The following is a 22555-nucleotide window of genomic DNA, read 5'->3' on the forward strand; positions in this document are numbered from 1 at the left end:
CAGGGGCAGTGCAAGGGAAACTGGACATGCAGGACCCTGGGCCCAAGTTCAGAGGGTGACCAGGTGACCAGTGCGCGGAGCAGTCGGGTGCATCAGCAGGGGAGAAGAAGAGTGAAAGCAGAAGTGAAAAGGAAGGTCTTGAGTTACTTCTGGAACCAGAGGTGGTTCTGCTGAAGTTTGAGAGAGGCAGGGAGGCTGTTTCAGAGGGAGGCTCCATCCAAGGAGATAGATCTGCCTCCAACTCTCTGCTTGGAGAAGGGCTGACCCTCAGAGAGTTGGAGGTGGATGAGCATAGAGCTCAAGAAGGAAGATGTTTTGGAAGAGAAAGTTAGAGGTAGAGCGGTCAGAGGCCCCAGAAAGCCTTGTGGACGATGCAGAGGGTCTTGAACTTGATCCTTGCAGCCACGTGGAGCCAGTGAAGAGATTAAAGAGCTGGAGAGATACGATCCTTGGGCTTGAGGCCAAGTACAAGTCTTGCAGTCGTGTTCGTGATACATTGTAAAGGTCGAAGAGTAGAGGCAGGAAGATTTAGAAAGAGGCTGTTGCAATAGTCCAGCCTAGAGAGGACCAGAGCTCTGGAGACAATCAGCTTCTGGGAGAAAGTGAGAAAAGGAAAAATACCTCTGAGGAGGTGCAGCTGATAGTTTGACTTCTTAGAGACGTGAGGAGAGAAGGAAGGGGTGGAGTCGAAGATGGCACCAAGGTTCTTAGCCTCACAGGAAGAAGCAAGAAGAGGGCCCAGAGTGTGCAGCCAGAGAGAGAGAGGAAAGGAGGAAGCGAGTGTCCCAATGAGGAGGATCTCAGTCTTACTGGCATTAAGGCAGAGATTATTATTGGCACCCCATTCCTGAATTGCAGCCAGACAGTCTGGCATGAGAGAAGAAGCAGAGGTGGCTTAGGAGAGCCTGAAAGAGAGCTGAGTGTCATCCGAATAACATTGAAAATTGGAGCACAAAGTAGCGATGCAGTGGCAAGAGGTGCCAGGTAGTGGTTGAAGAGCCAGAGAGAGAGGTTAGGCCCCTGGGGAACACCACAAGTAGAGAGAGGGATAGACGAGAGGAAAGACCCCAGTTGGATCTGAGAGGGCCGGTCAGTGAGAAAGGAGGTCAGCCAGGCCAGGGCCTGATCAGTAATACCAAGTTTGTCCCGGAACGACTGAACAGGATGGCATGGTTGACGGTGTTAAAAGCAGAGGATAGATCAAGGAGAATGAGGACAGAAGGGAGATAAGAGTCAGGATTGGAGAGTAAGTCTTCACAGATGTTCAGGAGAGCAGTTTCCGTACTTCTGGCAACTCTGAAGTCAGACTGGTGGTCATGGAGGCAACCAACAGATTCAGTATGTAGATTAAGCTGGGAGATGGCCAGCTTTTCCAAGAGTTTGCCCAGGAAAGGAGTGATGGAGATCAGGCGATAGTTAGCCAGAGAGGAAAGATCGGCCGAGGGCTTCTTTAGAAGGGGGTGCACAAGAGAATGCCAAACCTACGATGGCAAACTGGTGAACACATCCCAGGATAATGACATTATCAATGGTTTCGAAGGTGGCAGAGAGGTCCAGTGGAAACAGTATTCTTATTCTTCTGCTGTCCACAATCCTTCTGACATCTTCAGCCATTGACTTCGTCCTCATGCCAGAGTAAAAACCAGCTTGGTTGCAGTCCATAATGTTGGCACTTATGAGTTTCAATATCTTTATAAAAGATGTACCACGAAATATAGGTCAATAATTCACCACTTTCTATACTTGGAAGAACTACAGTGTATTTGAATTATGTAGGTATAGCTCCCAAAAGAAAGGGTAGATTGAAAATGTGGTTGAAAAGTATACTGATGAAGGATGCAATATGCAGGGCATATCACAGGATAAGCCAGTAGGTTTAGCAGAAGCTATAAGCACTAAATAGTTGTTCAGGATATTGCAGAAAAGGTTGACAATTGACTGTTACATCTTCAATGGCAAAGATGGCTGCTGATGTTTGGAAGAATCTAATGCACTCAAGAGAAAACCATTAGTAGATATGGTACCACATCATGGTTTTCCTCTAGTGCGATTAGCTAATCAGTGTTTAAAGCCTATTCAGTAATCTATCATAGGAGAGTGTTGGTCATTCAGTATTTCAAGGGTTCAAATAATGATGGTTGCTGCCTTGGTTAAGTGGTCCTTCCACAAAGTGGCTCCTTTTATTCTCTTTGGAATATATCTATAGTGAAAACTAAAATGTCCTGAGGTTTGGAAATGCATTGCCCTCATGTTGCCACGTGTCGTGAGGGAACATTGGTCTTTACATGAAGTGTCTTGGGATCTGGTTGCCTGGACATAATGAAATGCTTCCGTCGCCTCACTGCAGAAGTGCAGTCACCAATATGAGAAATCCATCGAGAACCCACCATTCAGGAAGACTGCTGGGAAAAGGAATTTATGTGGTGGGTAGTAGCATAGCAAACTGAAAAAGGGGGCATTGGGGTAGGTCCAGGCTGGGAGAGGGGTTCTGAGGGAGCTGAGGGTGAAACTCCCAAACAGAAATAAATGGCCAAAATAGCCCATTCTCAATAAAGGGCCATTCAAATGTATGACCTATAACCTAGAAATGTTATTGCTGGAAGTGCAAGGGAAGCAGATATAGGTCTGAAAAAAAATCGCTTACAGTACTTGCTGGAAACTGGCCCTCCGCGGACAGACTATTATGTAGAGAAGAAGGTAGCTGATTGTATCCAAAATCGCTGCTCACCCAGCTACAGCAGGCCACTTGGATGCACGGTTAAGTCATGCAGCAAGAAGGGTCTATCCTTACTACATTCTATCCCAGAACATTGACTTGCTGTAGTCTACTTTAATACTTTAATTACTAGATGCCTGTCACTAGATGTGATGAATTCTCACTTCGAATGAAAGCGTAGTGGCCACCTTGGGTATTGGCAAAGGCACAATGTAGTGTTTGGGATGTTAAACTGCTTCTTTTGTGTCAAACAAGGGGGGGACATAAATGGACGTCTGTTTAAGTGTGTGCACCTGACACGTGTCCAACATTCTAGGGGACATCTAGTTTTGCAGTCCTTATCCAATTCCATTTCCCCAGCAACAGCAAGGTAGACCTCCTCAGTAGAGGCCTTTCCCCTATGGTGGTGATGCTGGCTGGTGACTGTCCTGTTTTTGTCCACTCTGCGCCTGGTGCCCCTCTGCCCTGTTAATGGCACTGGTGAATGAAGTCACTTGCTAGTGTGTGTTTGAGACTTACTGAGTCGGTGGCCTGGTACACACCTGTGTATCAACGTACCCCATGCTGGCTTTGTACCAGAAGAGTAAGAGGGCAGTCTCCAGGTTAACATGTGTATGTGCATGTTGAGTGTCTCCAGCTGAAAATACACAGCCGAGCTACAGCCATGTGTGCCATCCATACTACTGACGGTCTCATGCCCGCCTACTGGCTGATCGAGGCAGTTCCCCTCTGGTACCATGGCTGCCTTGCTGCTGCCTGCACCACATGCCTGAGACACCCATCCAGCAGCGGGGTATTATAGAGGAACAGCAGCAATGCCATGAAGGCCAACTAGACCACTGCGTGGGCATAGCCGGCCAAAGCACCCATTACGTTTACTTTTCAGCACATAGTTATTCGTGAAAATGGGCATCCAGCATAGCAGTACCAGCATGGCTCATCAGGCTCATGAATATCAATGAGCGGCCCAGGGATGAAGAGACATGTAGTCACTATGCACACTGTTGTTGCTGGTTGTGTGACTATGACTAACTCACATTTAAAATAATAAAGTTGCCAAAACAGCAAATCATAATGAATGGGAGTCTGAGACAAAAAGTGCCAGTGCTGAGAAATAAGTGCCAGCGTCAGCCCTGGCAAACACCCCCACAAGTAAAACACTGCCAACAAAGGATGTGGCACACGTGCATTTGAGCTTCCAAATTGGTTTCCCTTTATACTGTACAAATGTTCTCCTGTATCCTGCAGTACCAGAAGAAATTGCTGCATGTCTAAAGAAAGGGGTTGCTGTAGGACTAGTATCATGCCATTCCATTTTATATTGCTTCATTATAAATGTCTAATTTGAACTTCTAAACGTCTACCCTAAAACAGTGATCCTCTGACTTATACTTGTATTGTTTCATTACAGAACTCGAAGGAGAGGCATATAAGGTGTAGAGATCTGAAAAGCACCAAATAATTGAAAGCTAAACATTGTTCCTTATGGTTGGACAACAAATATCATATGTCTCCTTGTGTTTGAATTTTGCAGTCAAGCAGTGTCTGCAACTTGATATCTCTCAAACATGCACGTTCCCTATATGATTTGCACTCAATGGTGCGTGAGGTGGGGACGAAAAAAAGTAACTTAGCGTCGTTATGGTGCTAAGAGTAAAACCAAGCCTGTTTTTAAAATGCCATCAAATTCTGAGTTGAAATGGCATGGGGGAATTACTGAATGCAGTACACAGAAAGTACTGCACAGAGTGACTACCACATGCTGCACTTTCTACATGGAATGTTTTCTCCATACAGTACCCTCTATGTACCCTATGTAGTAAATATCCAATTTGATCGCAATTCGGTTCTATGTCTAAATGTCTTTATTATAAGAGTGAAAAAAAATATATAAGGAAAGCTGATTACGCAGTTTTTTCAAATGAGGAACAACAAGACGAGCCGGAATGTTAAGAAATAGGAAATAGGATCGCCGGTAAGGACCATTTGATGAAAGCAGCCAAGTGTGCAGCCTCTACACGTAAAAAGCCACAGCAATGATTTTTTACAAGAACTTACTGGCTAAACTTTTGTGAGAAGTTCTACAAAAGAAACCAGACTTTTTGGCACCATATACATGAACTTGGGCCACCAGGGAGATATGAATGGAGGCAGAATAATTCTCCTCTGATCAAGCCATTCAAATAATTACACTTGACAGTTTGTGCTCTTGTCTGATTTCTCTGAAAAATAAGCGCAACAATCATTGTGATAACAAAGGGGTAAATATGATCGATTCTCCAAAAAAAGAAATGTTCCTGTCCTGAAGAAGGCCACGAAATCCACTCGAAAAAGAGTGCTAGAGATAGCACCCAATTTAATGATATGGCCGAAACATATGTCGACTGTCCAAGAGACCATGATTAACTAGTCTCTTTCTTTTGGAGACCATTTGTGGTCAGCCTGTGTTTTTACAAATCTAGATTAAGGTGATATGTAGATGACATTCATGGCTGTGTTATTAAGGGATATATATCAGAAAATAAGATAGCACTTGTGTAGTAGTCCCTTTTTTTGCTATGCTTTTTGACCAATTATTAATTTGCAGAATGAAAGCACAAACCTGTTTAATAACCCCACTTTTGTTTCAATTTATGATTCATTGCTCTGTATTTTATCATGAAGTATGTTTTGTTTTTATGTACAAGTGAAAATACAAAATAAATGTATGTTTGTTTGTTTTCTTTGTTTGTTTGTTTATTTATAATGCGCCCCAGACCCGTGGCTATTAGGGCGCAAAAAACATAAAGAGGGTTGTTCAGCTTAGGTTACATTGCTGTAAAAGTATATGTAGAGTTAAAATACATTACATTACAATACATTTGATTACAATACTTTATGGCGACATGCAGTTTAAACATATTAGGCAGGAAACATCAAGTACCTTAAATACAATAAATACAGACAGTGGCAGGTGGTGTGAGCAGGATATGGTAGGGGTCAGATATCGTGTTCCTTGATCCAGTGGATGAGGTTAGATCTAAAGCGTGGGTAGGGTAAGTCTTCCCTTAAGGTAGGTGGGAGTGAGTTCCAGTTTTGGGCGGCTTTGACCGGGAAACTGTTTCCACCTGTCTTTGTGCATTTTAAATCTAGGCACTAGAAGAAGGTTGGCGGTGGCTGTTCTCGAGGGACGGTTGCAGGATTGTCTCAAGAATCTAGACGTAAGGTATTGTGGGGCAGGGAAGCTGTTTTGAGGAAAATGTTGTCTTTTATGGAAAGCCAGTTGATGGATCTTCTAAATTCGGATACGTGGGCTTTCTTGGGAATATTTAGGGCTCCTCTCAGGGCATTATTTTGTAAGATCTGGATCTTATTGGTGATGTATTTGTTGCTCCCTACATATAAGGCATTACAATAATCGAATTTGGATAGTACAAGTGCTCTTGCTAGGGTAATGCAGTTGTTAGGCGAAAGGAAGGGCTTAGCTGCTCTAATTAGCTTACAGGTATAAGCAGTAGCTGAAGCCATAGAGTTTACTTGTTTTTGAAGGTGAGAGTAGAATCTAAATAGAATCCAAGGGGTTTGACTTCCTTGGCTACTGTGATGTTGTTATTGTCTATTATGAAATTCGAGTTGGGGTGGCCCAGTTTGTTGAGGTTAGCCGTGGTACCGACAATGAGGAGTCCGTTTTGTCATCATTCAGGCATAGACCATGAGATGCCATCCATGCCTGAATGATGAGGTACACTCTATTCACAAAGGCCAAATCCTTGTTGTAGTCTCCCGACAGCGGGATGAGGATCTGTGTATCATCCACATAATTAGTGTAGGTGATACCCAGGCCATCTAGATCATCAATAAGGGGCTTTGTAAAGATGTTGTACAGAGTAGGCGAGACGCAAGAACCCTGGGGCACACCACAGGTGATGGGTATCGGGTCGGCAGCTGCTGAGGGTCAGAAGACCGGCATAGTTCTGTTGCCGAGGAAGTATTGAATCCATCCTATAGCTTCTTGTGAGAAGTGCGTGGCAGAATCTAAGTGGTAGCAGAGAGTCTTGTGGTCAACCAGGTCGAAAGCCGCTGAGAGATCAAGTAACATTAATAGTGCTGTTTTGCCATTGTCTCTCAGGATGTCTATTTGTGCTTTGAGGTCGATTAGTGCAGTTTCCATTCCATTTTGAGGTCTAAAAATTGACTGGCGTACTCCTAGAAGGTGGTTGCATTGCAGATATTCTTGGATTTGTAGATACGCCACCTTGTCTAGAATTTTCAACAGGAACGGAACTATGGTAATGGGACGATAGTTGGTGGGAATGGACGGGTCGAGTGTTTGTTTTTTTAGAAGTGGGAGGACCCATGACTGTTTCAGATTGTTGGGAATGGTGCCAGTGGAGAAAGAGGCATTTATAAGCTTGGTAATGAAAGGGGAGAGGCCCTGTGCTGCATCATTTATGATTTGTGCTGGGCAAGGGTCGCCGTGGCAGTTGGACGGTTTAAGGGTAAGATAACTTTTTCCACTTTTATGGTGGATAGTTTCTTGAAGTTGAAACGGGGTGTAGGTGGCATGGGAGGGGCGGGAAGAGGGGGGTTCAGGGGTATAGAGGCAGTGATTTTATTGGGAATAGGAGCATGGAGGCAAGAGTCTTTTTTATTGTTAATCTTCGCGTGGGGGGTTGTTATCTTGTCTACAGCGCTCTGAATGCTAGTACACCAGTTGTTGTCTTTAAGGCAGGTGTCTGGGGCTTGGATAGGTGTTTCTATTTCTTTAAGAATAGTAAACAGTTCTTTGGTATTTGAGTTAGCTTGGGTGATGCCTAGGTAGTAGGATTCTTGTTTGGCAAGGATTATTTCTTTTTTGTACAGTGAGGCTAATTTGATGAGGTTATTTTTGTTCATATCGGACGGATCTAGTCTCCATATTTGTTCGCATTTACATTTCTCTAGTCTAATGGCTTTTAGGTAAGAGAGAACCATGTATTCACATGTTTTTTCTGTTTGCACTTTCTAATTTTCAAAGGTGCCATTGTGTCTAGAGCAGATAGCATTACTTTGTTGTACTTTTCAATCAATGTGAAAGGGTTTGTGAGGGCAGGGAGAGAGTTCAGGGAAGGAAGGATCAATGGAATGAGTTTGTCAGCTATAATGTTCTTTTTAATTCTAGTGGGTATGGCAGGAGCTATACTGTCAGCATGTTGGGGGGTTGTGGCATCTAAAGAGAAGGAGATCAGATGGTGGTCAGACCAAGGCAGGGGTATTATAGAGGTAATGAATGTCTGGCAGTTGTGCTCCGCTAAGCAGTCAAGGGTTCTACCTTTGGTGTGTGTGGCGCCAGTTACCTTTTGGTAAACCCTAATTCCTCAAGGTAATCGTTGATCTGTGTAGCGTTAGGATCCAATGGGTCTTGGAAGCCGAGATTGAGGTCTCCTAGGAGAAGGCATGGTGTGGCATTTTTAAGGTTGTTGGATAGGATATTGGTGAGATCTTCTTCGAAGGAGCCTAGAGGACCTGGGGGTCTGTAAATGAGGCGGATAAATATGGTCTGGGTGTCCGAGATGGTCAGTTTGGCAGTCAGGGATTCGCAAGAGTCTACATTTAGTGAAGACATGAGTCTCATTGCTAGGCAGGTTTTAGCAATTATGACAAGGCCGCCGCCTCGGGAGGTGGTGCGGTTTACTTTTAGGAGAGTGTAGTCCTCAGGAATGGCTAACGTAATTGCTGGGCCAACTGCTGAGTGAAGCCAGGATTCGGTGATGGCGAGGAGGTCAATTCTTTCTGTTAGGAGTAGGTTGGCTATTTGTGTGACGTGTGCCACCATAGAGTGGGCATTTATTAACGCTCCTCTTATCCCAGTCAGTGTGGCCACCATAGGACGTACCAGGGTGTTATGGTGGTGTCTTGGGTGTGTTGAAGGGTCTTGAGTGAGTCGGCTGTTGAGCTGGATTGGATGCTGGGTGTTAGTTATTTTGTGAGAGGGGGCTTTGGTAATAGTCTGAGGGCCTCTTGGGTTTCTGGATACGTTATTGGAGAACGGATGTAGGGATTTGGCTAGAGGTTCCTACATTTTGGGAAGTCTGGCACGAAGTTTCAGGTTTCTTTGGGAGAAGTTACATGGTTTTGTGACCAAGTCGTATTTGTTGGTAGGTTTGTTAAGGGTGGTCGCGTACACTGGTGGAGGCAGAGTATGTAGCATGATGAGGTCTAGTGTATTAAATAAGTGTAGGATAGTCCTCAGTAGGACAGTGTAAATTGCAGGTATATACATGGTTTGTGAGTGGGGTGGTTAGCTACTGGTAAGTGTGACATATAAAGTTGGTTAAAGTATGTCAACAAGGGTCAGGCTGGATAGGGTAGCTATATTCAGGCTGTGCGCTAATGACCTGATTTAGGGTGAGCACAGATGACTAGAGACAGTGCTGGCGCAGTAGTCACCAAGCTAGGCCCGGAATAAATAGTGCTGTCACGGGAGTCCTACAGTTAGGCTCAGAATAGATGTGGTGACTAAGAGCAGTATAAGCTCAGGCAGCTAAGATCTGCATAGGCAAAAATGACTAGGAGCGGTGCGGGCTATGTACAGTATATGCATCGGCAACTAGGATCAACATAGGCACAGATGAATAGGCGCAGTGCTGGCTAACTGCACAGGCAACTAAAATCAACAGAGGCGCAGGCAATGAGATCAGCAAGGCATAAATGACTAGGAGCAGTGCTGGCTAGGTACAGTAAATGCATAGGCAACTAGGATCAGCATAGGCACAGAAGAATGTGGCAGTAACTGTGGACACAGGATAGGCTAGTCTGGCATGGAATGGACAGATGTAGGCTAGGTAGACTTAGGGCCTCATTACACTACACGTTGTGCGGTAAAAAAAGGCATTTACTGGCATGGCATTATTTGCGTCTCCGTCCTCGCAAGAGCCCGCAAACTGCGGACTATTACGAGTACGCGGACACGAGCATAGCGCCATGCCGGTAATGCTCCTACCGCGATGTCGTAAAAGCCCTCAAAAAGTCCATTAACGGATTCGACCAAAGTGCTAATAGCACCTCCGCCTTCTTACTAAACTAATAGCGGTCACCGTAAAAACGCGCAACCTGAGGCGCACCACATCCCAACCACCAAATGGCGGAGGAGGTACTGACAATTGGGGCCAGCAAGGACTAGGTGGCACATGTGTAGAAGGACACGTTCACACCATGAGGCTCACATGGGGGTGTTGTGGGGGGAGGGGGGTAAGGGTGTTCTTGGGAGTGTTGTGGGGAGAGGGGGGTAAGGGTGTTCTTGGGAGTGTTGTGGGGGGAGAGGGGTAAGGGTGTTCTTGGGAGTGTTGTGGGGGAGGGTGGTAAAGTCGTTTGCACAGTTGGGGCCATGCACTTAATTATTGTCTTTTGTTCACAATACACTGTTGAAAAGTTGAAACACAGGCTTGGTATTCATCATTGTGTGTGTGTACTGTATTGGGGAGATGGTTCTTTGTGGCACTGACCACATGCATCAGGGCAGTAATACCCATCTGCATCCATAATAGTCATAACTTGGATGTCATGGAATCTGATACATCAGATGCTGACACACATCGTGTCCCTCCTAGACATTGCCACTTGCATGTCCCTGCGGGCCTTTTGACCCATCCTCATCACCATCCACATCATCCTCATCTGGCGCTTGCATGTCAGGTGGCATAGGCACATTCCGTCTGATGAAAGTTTAGTCCGGCATCACACATGCCATGGTTATCTTCGGCACTTTGTCATGGCCGTACAGGAGAGCCTCACCCGGCACTCTTAGGCACCAGAGCTGTGTGTTGGAGAGGCCGAATGCCTGCTCCATCACGACGCAGGTACAGGTATGTGCAATATTGTTGTCCTCTTCCTACTGGTTCTGTGGGTTCCATACAGGGGTTAGGTGCTACCTCTTCAGGGGATAGCCGGCTTTGCCTTTATGGGGTGAAGAATGGGTTCCTGTTACCAGCCACCCTGCTGTGGACTGTACATGTCACACATGTCTTCTTTGCATTGTGATTGGAAGCTGACAGCATGCATGCAGACAATCTGCGTGACTGCAATGTACAAAGCTGGGCTCAACCATGCAAGTTGACATGCCCGAAACATGCCTCTGCAAGTAATGGAAATGTCCTGGCTGAGGCCAGGCCTCAGGTGTCCTTGGGCCCAGGCAAATTTTGTACCGCTATGCCAGTGTGCAGCCATCCCTACATCCATGTTGCTGTGCTGCGGGGCATCACTTCAGTGGTGCTATGGGTTTGTGGTCATGTGCCATGGCTAGGGGTGATTCCTTTGCCTGTCTTCTAGGGCACATTGCGGTAATGATGTTGTGCTGCCCAAATTCTGTATGACTGTCCTGAGGGCAAGATGATGATTTGTGTATTATGTGGTGTGGCATGATGTGAAATGTGGTTGTGGATGGATGAGTCATCTTTGAAATGTTGGAATGTATGCAATGTTGTGCAGCTTCGTATTTCATGTGGGGTCTTATCAGGTACATTGTGAAGTCACCCAATGGACATTGAAGTACATCTGTATGACTATTTGTCCCACGCACGCCAGACAATTCACAGTTGGTGTATCGTTTTCTCCCCCCCCAATCACACCCCCCTGTGCATGGCCTGCTACTCACCAAGTTGCCACGATCGTTGGCCAGCTTGTCGCTCCATGTTGCTTGGTATGGTTGAGTTCTGCAGGACCATTGAATCATGCGTTGATCCGGGATGTCTGGCACAACAATGTGTGATTGTCTTGTTTGCATCACATGCCATTTGGAAAATGATTGGGTGTAAATATTTTCTGTTTCTATGGACTACTTCATTGTGATGTAGGACCACCAATTCCACATGGCTACAGTTGCTGGCACCGATGCTATTTGGGATGTTTGCAAGTGAATAGATGCATATTTTGGTGTTTGCAATGTCCTGGCCAGTCCGTGGCAGGAATATGTGTTCATGTCCAAGCTTCAGGAGGGTATTGTGTACCTGGTTCGGCGTGCATGGGAATACTGGTTGTGAGATGCCATGTATCTGCCACACATTATGCTGCTGCGAGCCTGTGGCCAGGGAGTGGAGCACAGTCAACACCTGCACTAGAGGGGGGATTGCAGTTCTGATGTCTATATGAGTCTCACGCTGTCGTCATGTATCTTATCCACTATTATGGTGATGGTATCCCAGTGCAGACGGTACAGGGTTTGTATGTGCTCAGGTGTCTGGTTCAATGGACTGGCTTGGATCCTGGAGATTGGTGGCTGGCTCTGTGGTATTTCTGGGTGCCTTGGTGGTGCTTGATGCACCTGTCTTGCCCTACTCCTCCTCCTCCTCCTCCTCCTGCGTCTCCTCTGTGCTGCCTTTTGTTGGTGCTGCTGCACTGCAATCATGTCCTCCAGCCCATGTAATGCGGGCAGTATTGTAAGCATTTTTGTGTGGGAAGAGGTGTGGTGTGCTCTTTTGTGCTGCCACAGTCTCCATCGCCTCCACCTGTGCTGGATGTGCCCACCTGTGGCAGGTGGAAACACTGCTCGGGTTTCTTAACGCGTGGTTCGCGATGCCGGTATTTGCGCCATGCCGGTAAGGGTTTTTTGGGTCTTTGCCATGTCCGCCTACCTTGTGATGGGATGTGTCAGATCCTCACTCCTCTTGACAGGCGCAGAGGCAGCACAAACTCCTCCCTCCCCATTGGGTCTTGGCACCTGGGAAATGGAAACCGCAGGCCACCGCAACCCTCTGGGGAAAGAGGGTTAGGGTTCGTTGAGTGGATGGGTAGAGGGAGTTCAGGATAACCGGAAAGAGGTTTTAGGGAATCACAATGGATGGGCAAGGGGGTTTAGGGAAACATGCTCCTCGACTCCAGTGCCCTTCTTGCTGATGGTTGTTGGCAGTGGCTCCGCCCTCACACACTCTCATACAACCATCACTCTCTCAGAATTCCTCCTATGGAAGGCCTTTGTTTTGGAGCCTCTAACCAATATACACCTTAGGTTTGATATTCTCTAGTGCTGCTTTGGTTTTCAAACTGCCTTCTCAAACATGAACTTCTCCCTCATTTCCTCATGAAGGCAAACCCTCCCAACATCACTTCATATCGTGGTAACTCCCCACCAATATGCAGATCACAAGTTCCCCACCTCACCCTGTGCAAGAGTAGCAAACAAAAACATGCACACGAGGTGCTAAACACTTAGCTCTGGGTTCTGTGGGAGTCCTAGGTCCTTTGGCCTTTTCGTGTTGATGGGCGTGATACGTCTCACCAATCCGATCAAACAACAAGCTGAAAATAGCTGATCCCCCGTAACCAAAAAAGCATGGAAGTACCCAATTTGAGAGGATCGTTTATTATAAGCGTGACATTGCAGAGAGCCACCTAGTAAAGACCGCCCTGCCAAGGTTGCTCTTTCTCCTCCCGCCAAAGTCAGTGCACGTGCGTGCGAAATGTCGTTCCTAACGAACGTTCCCTAAAGGGTTAAAGATTGTTACAGGTGCGGTTGCTTCACCGCCAAGCTAACTCCAACTCTGGGTTAGTACTCATGCTCTGCATGCAAATTGTTTAACTCGTCTTTTCGTGCTTCCGAGATTGTTCTACACATTAATCCCACTGCGCGTAGCGCGTTTCCCTCCGACGGGATAAATCAGCTGTTCTAGGAAAAAGACGTGTACTTAGCTTTTCAGGTACGCGGGGCCGGGGGTTAAGTTGGCGGGCGGTGCCCCGCGTAGGCGTGCCTGCAGGAGCTCGAGATACACACGTCTTCTCTTGCCGGTGGTCAGGATTGCGAGCGGTGCTTTCTGGGCGCGGCTCGCGCATGCGCAGTAGCGCGCGTGTGGTCCTTTTCCTCCCAGCAGGCCCGTGAAGCGCACGGCCTGCTGGGCAATGTAGTTTCCGAGCGGTTCTCCTTCCTTGGGCCTTTTTCCTGCAAAATGGAAGGAGAACACGCCTGGACAAGCTGTTTGGACACCCTAGGGCCACCTTAACTCCCCCCAGAACCCCCAAAACACTGCCAATTGCCCCAGCCCTGACAGGATGCTATTAGCGCCATGCCGCTATTTCCGACCTGGGGGTCGCGCGCCCACGGACTTGCCGCTATTAGTGGCACCGTACTTACCGGTGGCACTAATAGCGGCAAGTCCGGGTCGTAATTAGATTGGGAATTTAGCGGTACCGGTATTCGGTTACCGGTGCCGTTATTCCCTTACTGCCGTCCGTGTAATGAGGCCCTTAGTCAGCATAGGTGAGGCAGATCAAATAGACTAGTCAGTAAAGGTAAAGCGTTTGTAGTTCAGAACTAGGCCAGTCTGTCGTAGGTAGTGCAATTGCTGTATAATCATAGGCTAGTACAGAGTAAGTACGGCAGTAGCAGTTCAAAAAATGGGCTAATCCAGCAGTGGGGCAAATGCAGTATAATCAGAGGCTAGTTCAGAGTAAGTACAACAGTAGCAGTTAAAAAAAAAGGCTAATCCAGCAGTGGGGCAAATGCAGTATAATCATAAACTAGTTCAGAGTAAGTACGCCAGTAGCAGTGATAGAATTAGGTTAGAAGCGATAATTATCTAGAACAAGGCACAGCGGCCAAAAGCAGGTTGTGCAATGTGAGATTTAGCATGTGCTGAGATCGGTTGTATAGTAGATAAAGCAGCATAGGCTAGATGCAGCTTTTTAGAACTTTGGGTGGGTGTCTAGGTGCCTAACATTTATATAATTGCTTAGCTGGGGCCATTATGTTATTTGTTTATTTGTTATAGTGTAAAAAAAGATGTTCGTGGTGGAGAAAATAAATTAACCGTTATTGATTAAAGGTTAATTTAAGTGTCACCTATCCAAAATATCTGGGCAAAGAGAGGGGTAATCAGCTTTCCTTCTATATTTTTTTGAATTTGAAATTCTTCCCATTTGAAAGCCGATCCCCCGTAACCAAAAAAGCATGGAAGTACCCAATTTGAGAGGATCGGTTATTATAAGCGTGACATTGTAGAGAGCCACCTAGTAAAGACCGCCCTGCCAAGGTTGCTCTTTCTCCTCCCGCCACTCATGCTCAGGGGTACCCACGCACACTGCCCCATCCCACTGTGCATCCTTGCCATCCCATGCCCCGCCCTTCTCCCCGCCTTACATGAAAGGCCTTCCCGGGCCCACGGGCTGAGCATGGCAAAGTGTGCATCAGTTTAAGCGCAATGCTCTTTTTTGCGTCACGCTTTGGTCCAGCACTTGAAGAACGCAAACGCGCAACTCATCATTCGATGTTTTGTTTTTTTACAAATAATAGGTATTTAAAATGCCCCATGGTTTTACCGTTACCACCATACTTATAATGAAGCACATATACTTTCCTTTGTGCCGGCTGCCTTTTTAGGGGCTGTAAAATGTGCTCTCCTATAATTAAGGGGTCCTCTGCAGCATCTGAGCAGAATGTAAAATGTGGTTAGGACACATCCACTCTATGCCATGTCTTTTGTTACAGATATGTTTTTGTTTTCATTGTATAGACTAGACACTGTAGCATCAGTAAATTAAGATATCTTGAACGCATGCATATAATTATCATAAATAATAATGATAATACTATTAATAATAATGTCATGAATGGATTTATATGACCTCATGTTGACACTATTAAAATGTTTTAGGACCATTCAATGAAGCTGCAAGCAAAAACAGGCAGATGATCCCAGGAGGCTCGAAACTGAAAGCCGCTACCCAAGCAGGCTACTTTGACTCCCAGTTTATGAGGATTTATGAAAACGAGGGCTACTCAGATCCTGCCAAACTCAGGCGGCAGTTTCGAATGCAGGAATCTAAGAGAAACGTGGGCAAAGCCTTCCTGCCGAGTAATGGAGAGAAAATGCGGTAAGAATCAATGCACTGCTGCCTCTTTCATGAAACCCTGCCACTGGGTCTCGCGGCAGGATGGGGCAAAATGTGCTTTACAATATGAAAGCCTCGATCCTTCTGGCTCTTCCATAGCTACTGTGTGCTGTAACTGCTTGGGAAAGATGCCCGGGCTTTAGCTTTCATTGTGATTCCACCTGCATAAATGAAATGGGGGCACCCCCCATCCCACCACATTCCCACACACCAGAAGCCGGCACCAGGTAAAGGGCTATGAGAATCAGGAGTCTGGAAGGAGAGGGTTGGGGGGGTTAGAGGTGATGTAAGGGTCATTAACTATGGTTTATTCCACATGCATCAACGAAATGGGGATAGCCCCAATCCCATCGGATTCCTACACACCGGAAGAAGGTAGTAGGTAAAGGGGTATAAGAATCAGGAGTCTGGAAGGAGAGCGTTGGGGGGATTAGAGGTGATGTAAGGGTCATTAGCTATGATTTATTCCCCATGCATCAACGAAATGGGGATACCCCCATACCATCGCATTCCTACACACCGGGGATACCCCCATCCCATTGCATTCCTACACACCAGAAGATGGTAGTGGGTAAAGGGGTATACGAATCAGGAGTCTGGAAGGAGAGCGTTGGGGGGGTTAGAGGTGATGTAAGGGTCAATAGCTATGATTTATTCCCCATGCATCAACGAAATGGGGATACCCCCATCCTATTGCATTCCTACACACCGGGGATACCCCCATCCCATTGCATTCCTACACACCAGAAGATGGTAGTGGGTAAAGGGGTATAGGAATCAGGAGTCTGGAAGGAGAGCGTTGGGGGGGTTAGAGGTGATGTAAGGGTCATTAGCTATGATTTATTCCACATGCATCAACAAAATGGGGATACCCCCCATCCCATCGCATTCCTACACACCGGAAGATGGTAGTGGGTAAAGGGATATACGAATCAGGAGTCTGGAAGGAGAGCGTTGGGGGGATTAGAGGTGATGTAAGGGTCATTAGCTATGATTTATTCCCCATGCATCAACAAAATGGGGATACCCCCATACCATCGCATTCCTACACACCGGGGATACCCCCATCCCATTGCATTCCTACACACCAGAAGATGGTAGTGGGTAAAGGGGTATACGAATCAGGAGTCTGGAAGGAGAGCGTTGGGGGGGTTAGAGGTGATGTAAGGGTCATTAGCTATGATTTATTCCCCATGCATCAACGAAATGGGGATACCCCCATCCTATTGCATTCCTACACACCGGGGATACCCCTATCCCATTGCATTCCTACACACCAGAAGATGGTAGTGGGTAAAGGGGTATACGAATCAGGAGTCTGGAAGGAGAGCGTTGGGGGGGTTAGAGGTGATGTAAGGGTCAATAGCTATGATTTATTCCCCATGCATCAACGAAATGGGGATACCCCCATCCTATTGCATTCCTACACACCGGGGATACCCCCATCCCATTGCATTCCTACACACCAGAAGATGGTAGTGGGTAAAGGGGTATAGGAATCAGGAGTCTGGAAGGAGAGCGTTGGGGGGGTTAGAGGTGATGTAAGGGTCATTAGCTATGATTTATTCCACATGCATCAACAAAATGGGGATACCCCCCATCCCATCGCATTCCTACACACCGGAAGATGGTAGTGGGTAAAGGGGTATACGAATCAGGAGTCTGGAAGGAGAGCGTTGGGGGGGTTAGAGGTGATGTAAGGGTCATTAGCTATGATTTATTCCACATGCATCAACAAAATGGGGATACCCCCCATCCCATCGCATTCCTACACACCGGGGATACCCCCATCCCATTGCATTTCTACACACCAGAAGATGGTAGTGGGTAAAGGGGTATACGAATCAGGAGTCTGGAAGGAGAGCGTTGGGGGGGTTAGAGGTGATGTAAGGGTCATTAGCTATGATTTATTCCACATGCATCAACAAAATGGGGATACCCCCCATCCCATCGCATTCCTACACACCGGAAGATGGTAGTGGGTAAAGGGGTATACGAATCAGGAGTCTGGAAGGAGAGCGTTGGGGGGGTTAGAGGTGATGTAAGGGTCATTAGCTATGATTTATTCCACATGCATCAACAAAATGGGGATACCCCCATCCCATCGCATTCCTACACACCGGGGATACCCCCATCCCATTGCATTTCTACACACCAGAAGATGGTAGTGGGTAAAGGGGTATACGAATCAGGAGTCTGGAAGGAGAGCGTTTGGGGGGTTAGAGGTGATGTAAGTAAGGGTCATTAGCTATGATTTATTCCACATGCATCAACAAAATGGGGATACCCCCCATCCCATCGCATTCCTACACACCGGAAGATGGTAGTGGGTAAAGGGGTATACGAATCAGGAGTCTGGAAGGAGAGCGTTGGGGGGGTTAGAGGTGATGTAAGGGTCATTAGCTATGATTTATTCCACATGCATCAACAAAATGGGGATACCCCCCATCCCATCGCATTCCTACACACCGGGGATACCCCCATCCCATTGCATTTCTACACACCAGAAGATGGTAGTGGGTAAAGGGGTATACGAATCAGGAGTCTGGAAGGAGAGCGTTTGGGGGGTTAGAGGTGATGTAAGTAAGGGTCATTAGCTATGATTTATTCCACATGCATCAACAAAATGGGGATACCCCCCATCCCATCGCATTCCTACACACCGGAAGCCGGTACCAGGTAAAGGGGTATAAGAATCAGGAATCTGGTAAGTGGTAGAGTGCCTTGGGGGTTCCCATTCCTGATGAGGCCTGGCTGTATTGCTGTGGACCGACGCAGAGGTCGCTGTTTGTAGTAGATTTAAGCAGAACCATTTTACATTTCTTCACCAGTATTCCTTAACTGCAGCTGACCTTCATAGGTCCATCTGGTCCCTCCACTCCCCCCACCCCAAGACACCTGATGAATGCCAGAGATGTGGAACTTCACCTGCCACTTTCATGCATTTGGCATGGAGCTGCCCAAGCGTTCAGGCTTATTGGTCACGGGTATACGACACCATTTGTGGGATTGTTGAGGAGGAAATGTCATCTTCTCCCATAGTCACTTTGTTGGGGTACACAAAATATTCACCGAAGCATGTTAGGAGTTTCCTCGACGTGTTATTGGCGCTTGCAAAAAAGAACGGTAGCCATGGTGTGCGGGTGGGGTCGCCCTCCGACATATGACCAGTGGAGGTCGGACATATTGTACTGTTATGAAACATGAGTACAGCTCCGCGATTCACCCGCCCGCCAGGCCAAAAAACCTCTGGGCCCCCATGTGACCTTTCTGCTGGCTGAGGGGGGATGCCTATGACCATGCCAGGTGTAAGTATGGGGTGGGGTGTACTGCAGTCTTTATTTGTCTTGTTTCTTGCTTTGCTTTCTTGATGTTATGTAAAATAATAAAACTTTTAAAAAATAAGAATCATGAGTCTAGAAGGAGAGGGTTGTTGGGGGCGGTTAGTTGTGATGTAAGGGACATTAGCTAGGATTGTTATTCCACCTGCATAAATGAAATGGGGATACCCCCCATTCCTCCAGTCAGAAAGACATTGCACTGCATTCTTTGGTGGTATTTTTTATAGGTTGTAGCAGGCAAAAGTGTATAGGAATCAGGAGTTGGGTGGGAGGGGATGATGGGAGGGACAGTGGGCATGAGGGCCCATGCCTCTCATAATAATAACACCAAAAAAGTTTTGAGATGTCAAGGGCGGTAGAGCGTCACATATCCCGAAATGGGGACATTGGGCGCACACATGTCCAGTAAACCGCCCCTTCATATAATTTCTTTGAGGGGGTCAATGGCAGTGAAGACTCTGCTTAGAGTTTTTTTATATCATAGTTTTGATATTGTCATCTGCTAGTTTGGTTGAGGGATCACATTCACAAGTGCCATATGCCCGTGCATTACTCTAAAGTGCATGGGTTCTACTCTTGTGTGGAGGATGGGAGCAAATGCCCCGCCTGATACAAACGTGTAAACAACATATACCACTTTGTTCTGTTTCCAAGCCCTGCCTCTCTCTGCCCCACTAGCGAGTCATTTTAAATGACATATAAAATGCACTAACGGTTGCATTTCTGTGGCCCTCTAGGAGGAATTTTGTAGGGGTGTAAAAGGCACGGGAATCCCGGTGGTTCCATGTTCACATGTCTTTTAAACCCCCTAACACGAAACAAGTGATGTGTACATGGAAGCCGGCATTATACTGAATCCCTATTGTTTCAGTTGGCTTTTTACTTGTGTAAAATCCATAGGGATTCAAGCCTCTCTGGCCACATCAAAATTAGATGCGGGCAGAGATGCTGCCATATCTTCTACATGACACATAGTTAGGAGGCAGAGTGTACTGTACGCTCCATTCCCCAGCTATGTACAGAAAATGCCTTTAGAATGGGTTGGAACATAATTTAGAGGGAGATTGCTTGTAAATGACTTGCCATAACTTGCCATTGAAGGGGCCCCTAGGGGACCCTGGCGTATGGAAACAAGGCACAATCACCACACACAAACTGATACACCAGACACAAGGTTGTATTCCCAAAAGCTAGGGTTTCTTACAAAGCAAATAGTCTCAGTTGGCCAGCTGGGTCTCATGCCCGCGACGTGTGTCTCCACACCCCGAGGGACGCAAGGGAGCGAGCATTGTACAACAGATATATATATATATATATATATATATATATATATATATATATATACATCATTGAATCGTGTTGGAGTAAGTGAATCCTGCACCCCCAATCCTCACACGGTGCAGCTATCTTGTCTTACAGGTTCTAGAGGGTGAGCGCTGACCTATGGGCCCGTCAGCAAATTCCTCTCCTCGTGAATGTGCATCTCACAATCAGCAATGACATATTCAATACCACCCATAATGTATTTCCTTTGAATTGGGTTCGATGATTGACAATTGTGACGAGTATGACACCGTCAGACATTTATTTAGCAACAGTTTGCAATTTCATGAGCCTGCAGACACAATTCTTTGTTTTAAGAACACACTGCTTCGGTTCTCTGCGAACAAGCTGCGTGCAGGGGAGAGATACATTCCAGGCCTTGCTATCTCCTAGTTTCTATTCGGGTACTGGGGGTCATCTCGCTCTCCAGGCTCTACTGGGCTCAGGGAAGGGGGGCCGCAAGGAAGAGCATAATTCAAACCATTAATTGTTCGTTTCTACCATTCTTACCGCATGAGCGAGACTGGCTGGCACCTGTGTAATGATTAAATGCCTTGCTGCTTACTTCCAAGGACTTGTGAGGTGGGAGACCGGCATTTCTGTCTGGGTCGCCTGCGTTATGTTTCAACAAGTATCTTGCGGCCTTGCCCTATGCATGAACAATAATATAATAGTGGAGCAGAATAAGCTTTCAGCAAAGCAGTTTCAACAGAAGGCAAGAGGCGGCAGTTAAAAACAAAAGGGCGATTTCAATCCCATCAAAATGGCCGCACTTTAGTCAAGCTTATGGCTATGTATTTCTAATACTAAACACATGAGGCGGTTGGTCTTCGGCCAACATAATACATTGCCTCCATCATTGAGGGGTAGCTTATTTTTTTTCTGGACTGACAAACCTTCCTTTTGGCCTAATGCCAAACGCCTCATCTATACATTACATTCTCTTCCGACCAAGTATCTGATTCTGACTCTTCTATACTACTAGTTTCCTCCTCGTTATCATCAATATTAATTGACATAAACTCTTTTAGTGTCTTCATTTCATTATTTACTTGGGTACCTAATTTAGTAGAGCTCTTTTTTGTTACTATCTGTACACACTCCTCACTTATTTCAGTAGAGACTATAGGTAAACAATGTACACAACAACAACATGTCATGAATATACCTAGCACTGCCAATAGGATCGCAAATAATTTCCATCCCCATGAGCATAAGACTTCCCAGAACCAGGCGCTTATGTTCAATTCCCAACTTCCTTCAGGGAGGTGCAGGTCAGAGCTCAAAACGTGCAACTTTCTTATGGCTTTGAAAATCGTAGTGGCAGAGTCGCTTACAAATACGCAACATGCTGTTCCCACGATTTTACAAACTCCCCCACGATCAACCAAGATTACATCAAGAGCTATCCTATTTTGGAGTGTCATTAATCTAATTACTTTTTCCTCTAATGTCATATTGTATAATATATCTGTTGTTCCATTTATTGTTTTCTCTAATATTCTGGACAGTTGTCTTATATTATAGGAGTTTATTGCCTGGCCCCAAAATGGTATGTTCGGCCCCAAAATGGTATGTTCACGAGGAGAGGAATTTGCTGACGGGCCCATAGGTCAGCGCTCACCCTCTAAAACCTGTAAGACAAGATAGCTGCACCGTGTGAGGATTGGGGGTGCAGGATTCACTTACTCCAACACGATTCAATGATGAGGACGCAGTAGTTTGGCAAAGGGAAGTCCGTTTAATGACATTTCCATTAAACAAGGAAACAAATGGGAATCAGCATAGTTGCGATCACCGGTCTCGCTCCAACTTCCAACTTCTTCATGCAGACAATTGCATTTATAGTTGATTCTCGTCATATTTGACGTCTAATTCGGCGAAACTCATCATGCAATATAATTGGTTAGGAAAGGTAACTTAAGTATAGGTGCTATATCTGTATATGACAACAGAGCATGTGGATTGGATAACTCTTTTTGGGTGGGCATCTATGCCCGTCCCTCTGCATCACACGTGATTGACGTCACTACAAGTACGACGTCCTATTGGTTACAGTGTCTATAGGACCCTAGATTACATGGTCCATTGTGATTGGGCAAGTTACACCCCTAAACATAAATCTCCACTTTAATTAGCAGCATGCAGAATAGACACCCAGGTGCCTAGTGCCCCAAGATTCACCCTTCCTCCTTTCCATAAATCAGTGTTTTAAGGCAATGTGTCAATTAGTTGGCTAAGAAAGGCCTCGAAACTGTAGTCTCTTATCAGGAAAAGTTATAGCATCCTCGGGTTCTGGATGACATCAGGCGGTGGTACATCTTTGCGCCTGGCTGGT

General features: G+C 46.2%; 1 protein-coding gene across 1 annotated transcript in view; it reads left to right on the top strand.

Moving 5' to 3' along the window:
• CFAP96 (cilia and flagella associated protein 96) overlaps positions 1-22555 on the top strand; it is a 321028-nt gene that overhangs the window by 61074 nt on the left and 237399 nt on the right. The window contains exon 3 of the mRNA XM_069631516.1: positions 15316-15535. Within this exon, the coding sequence (XP_069487617.1) occupies positions 15316-15535 (220 nt within the window). The remainder of the gene's footprint in view (positions 1-15315; positions 15536-22555) is intronic.

This window comes from Ambystoma mexicanum, chromosome 6q (genome assembly GCF_040938575.1).
Source record: "Ambystoma mexicanum isolate Mex_15411 chromosome 6q, UKY_AmexF1_1, whole genome shotgun sequence".
NCBI lineage: Eukaryota > Metazoa > Chordata > Amphibia > Caudata > Ambystomatidae > Ambystoma > Ambystoma mexicanum.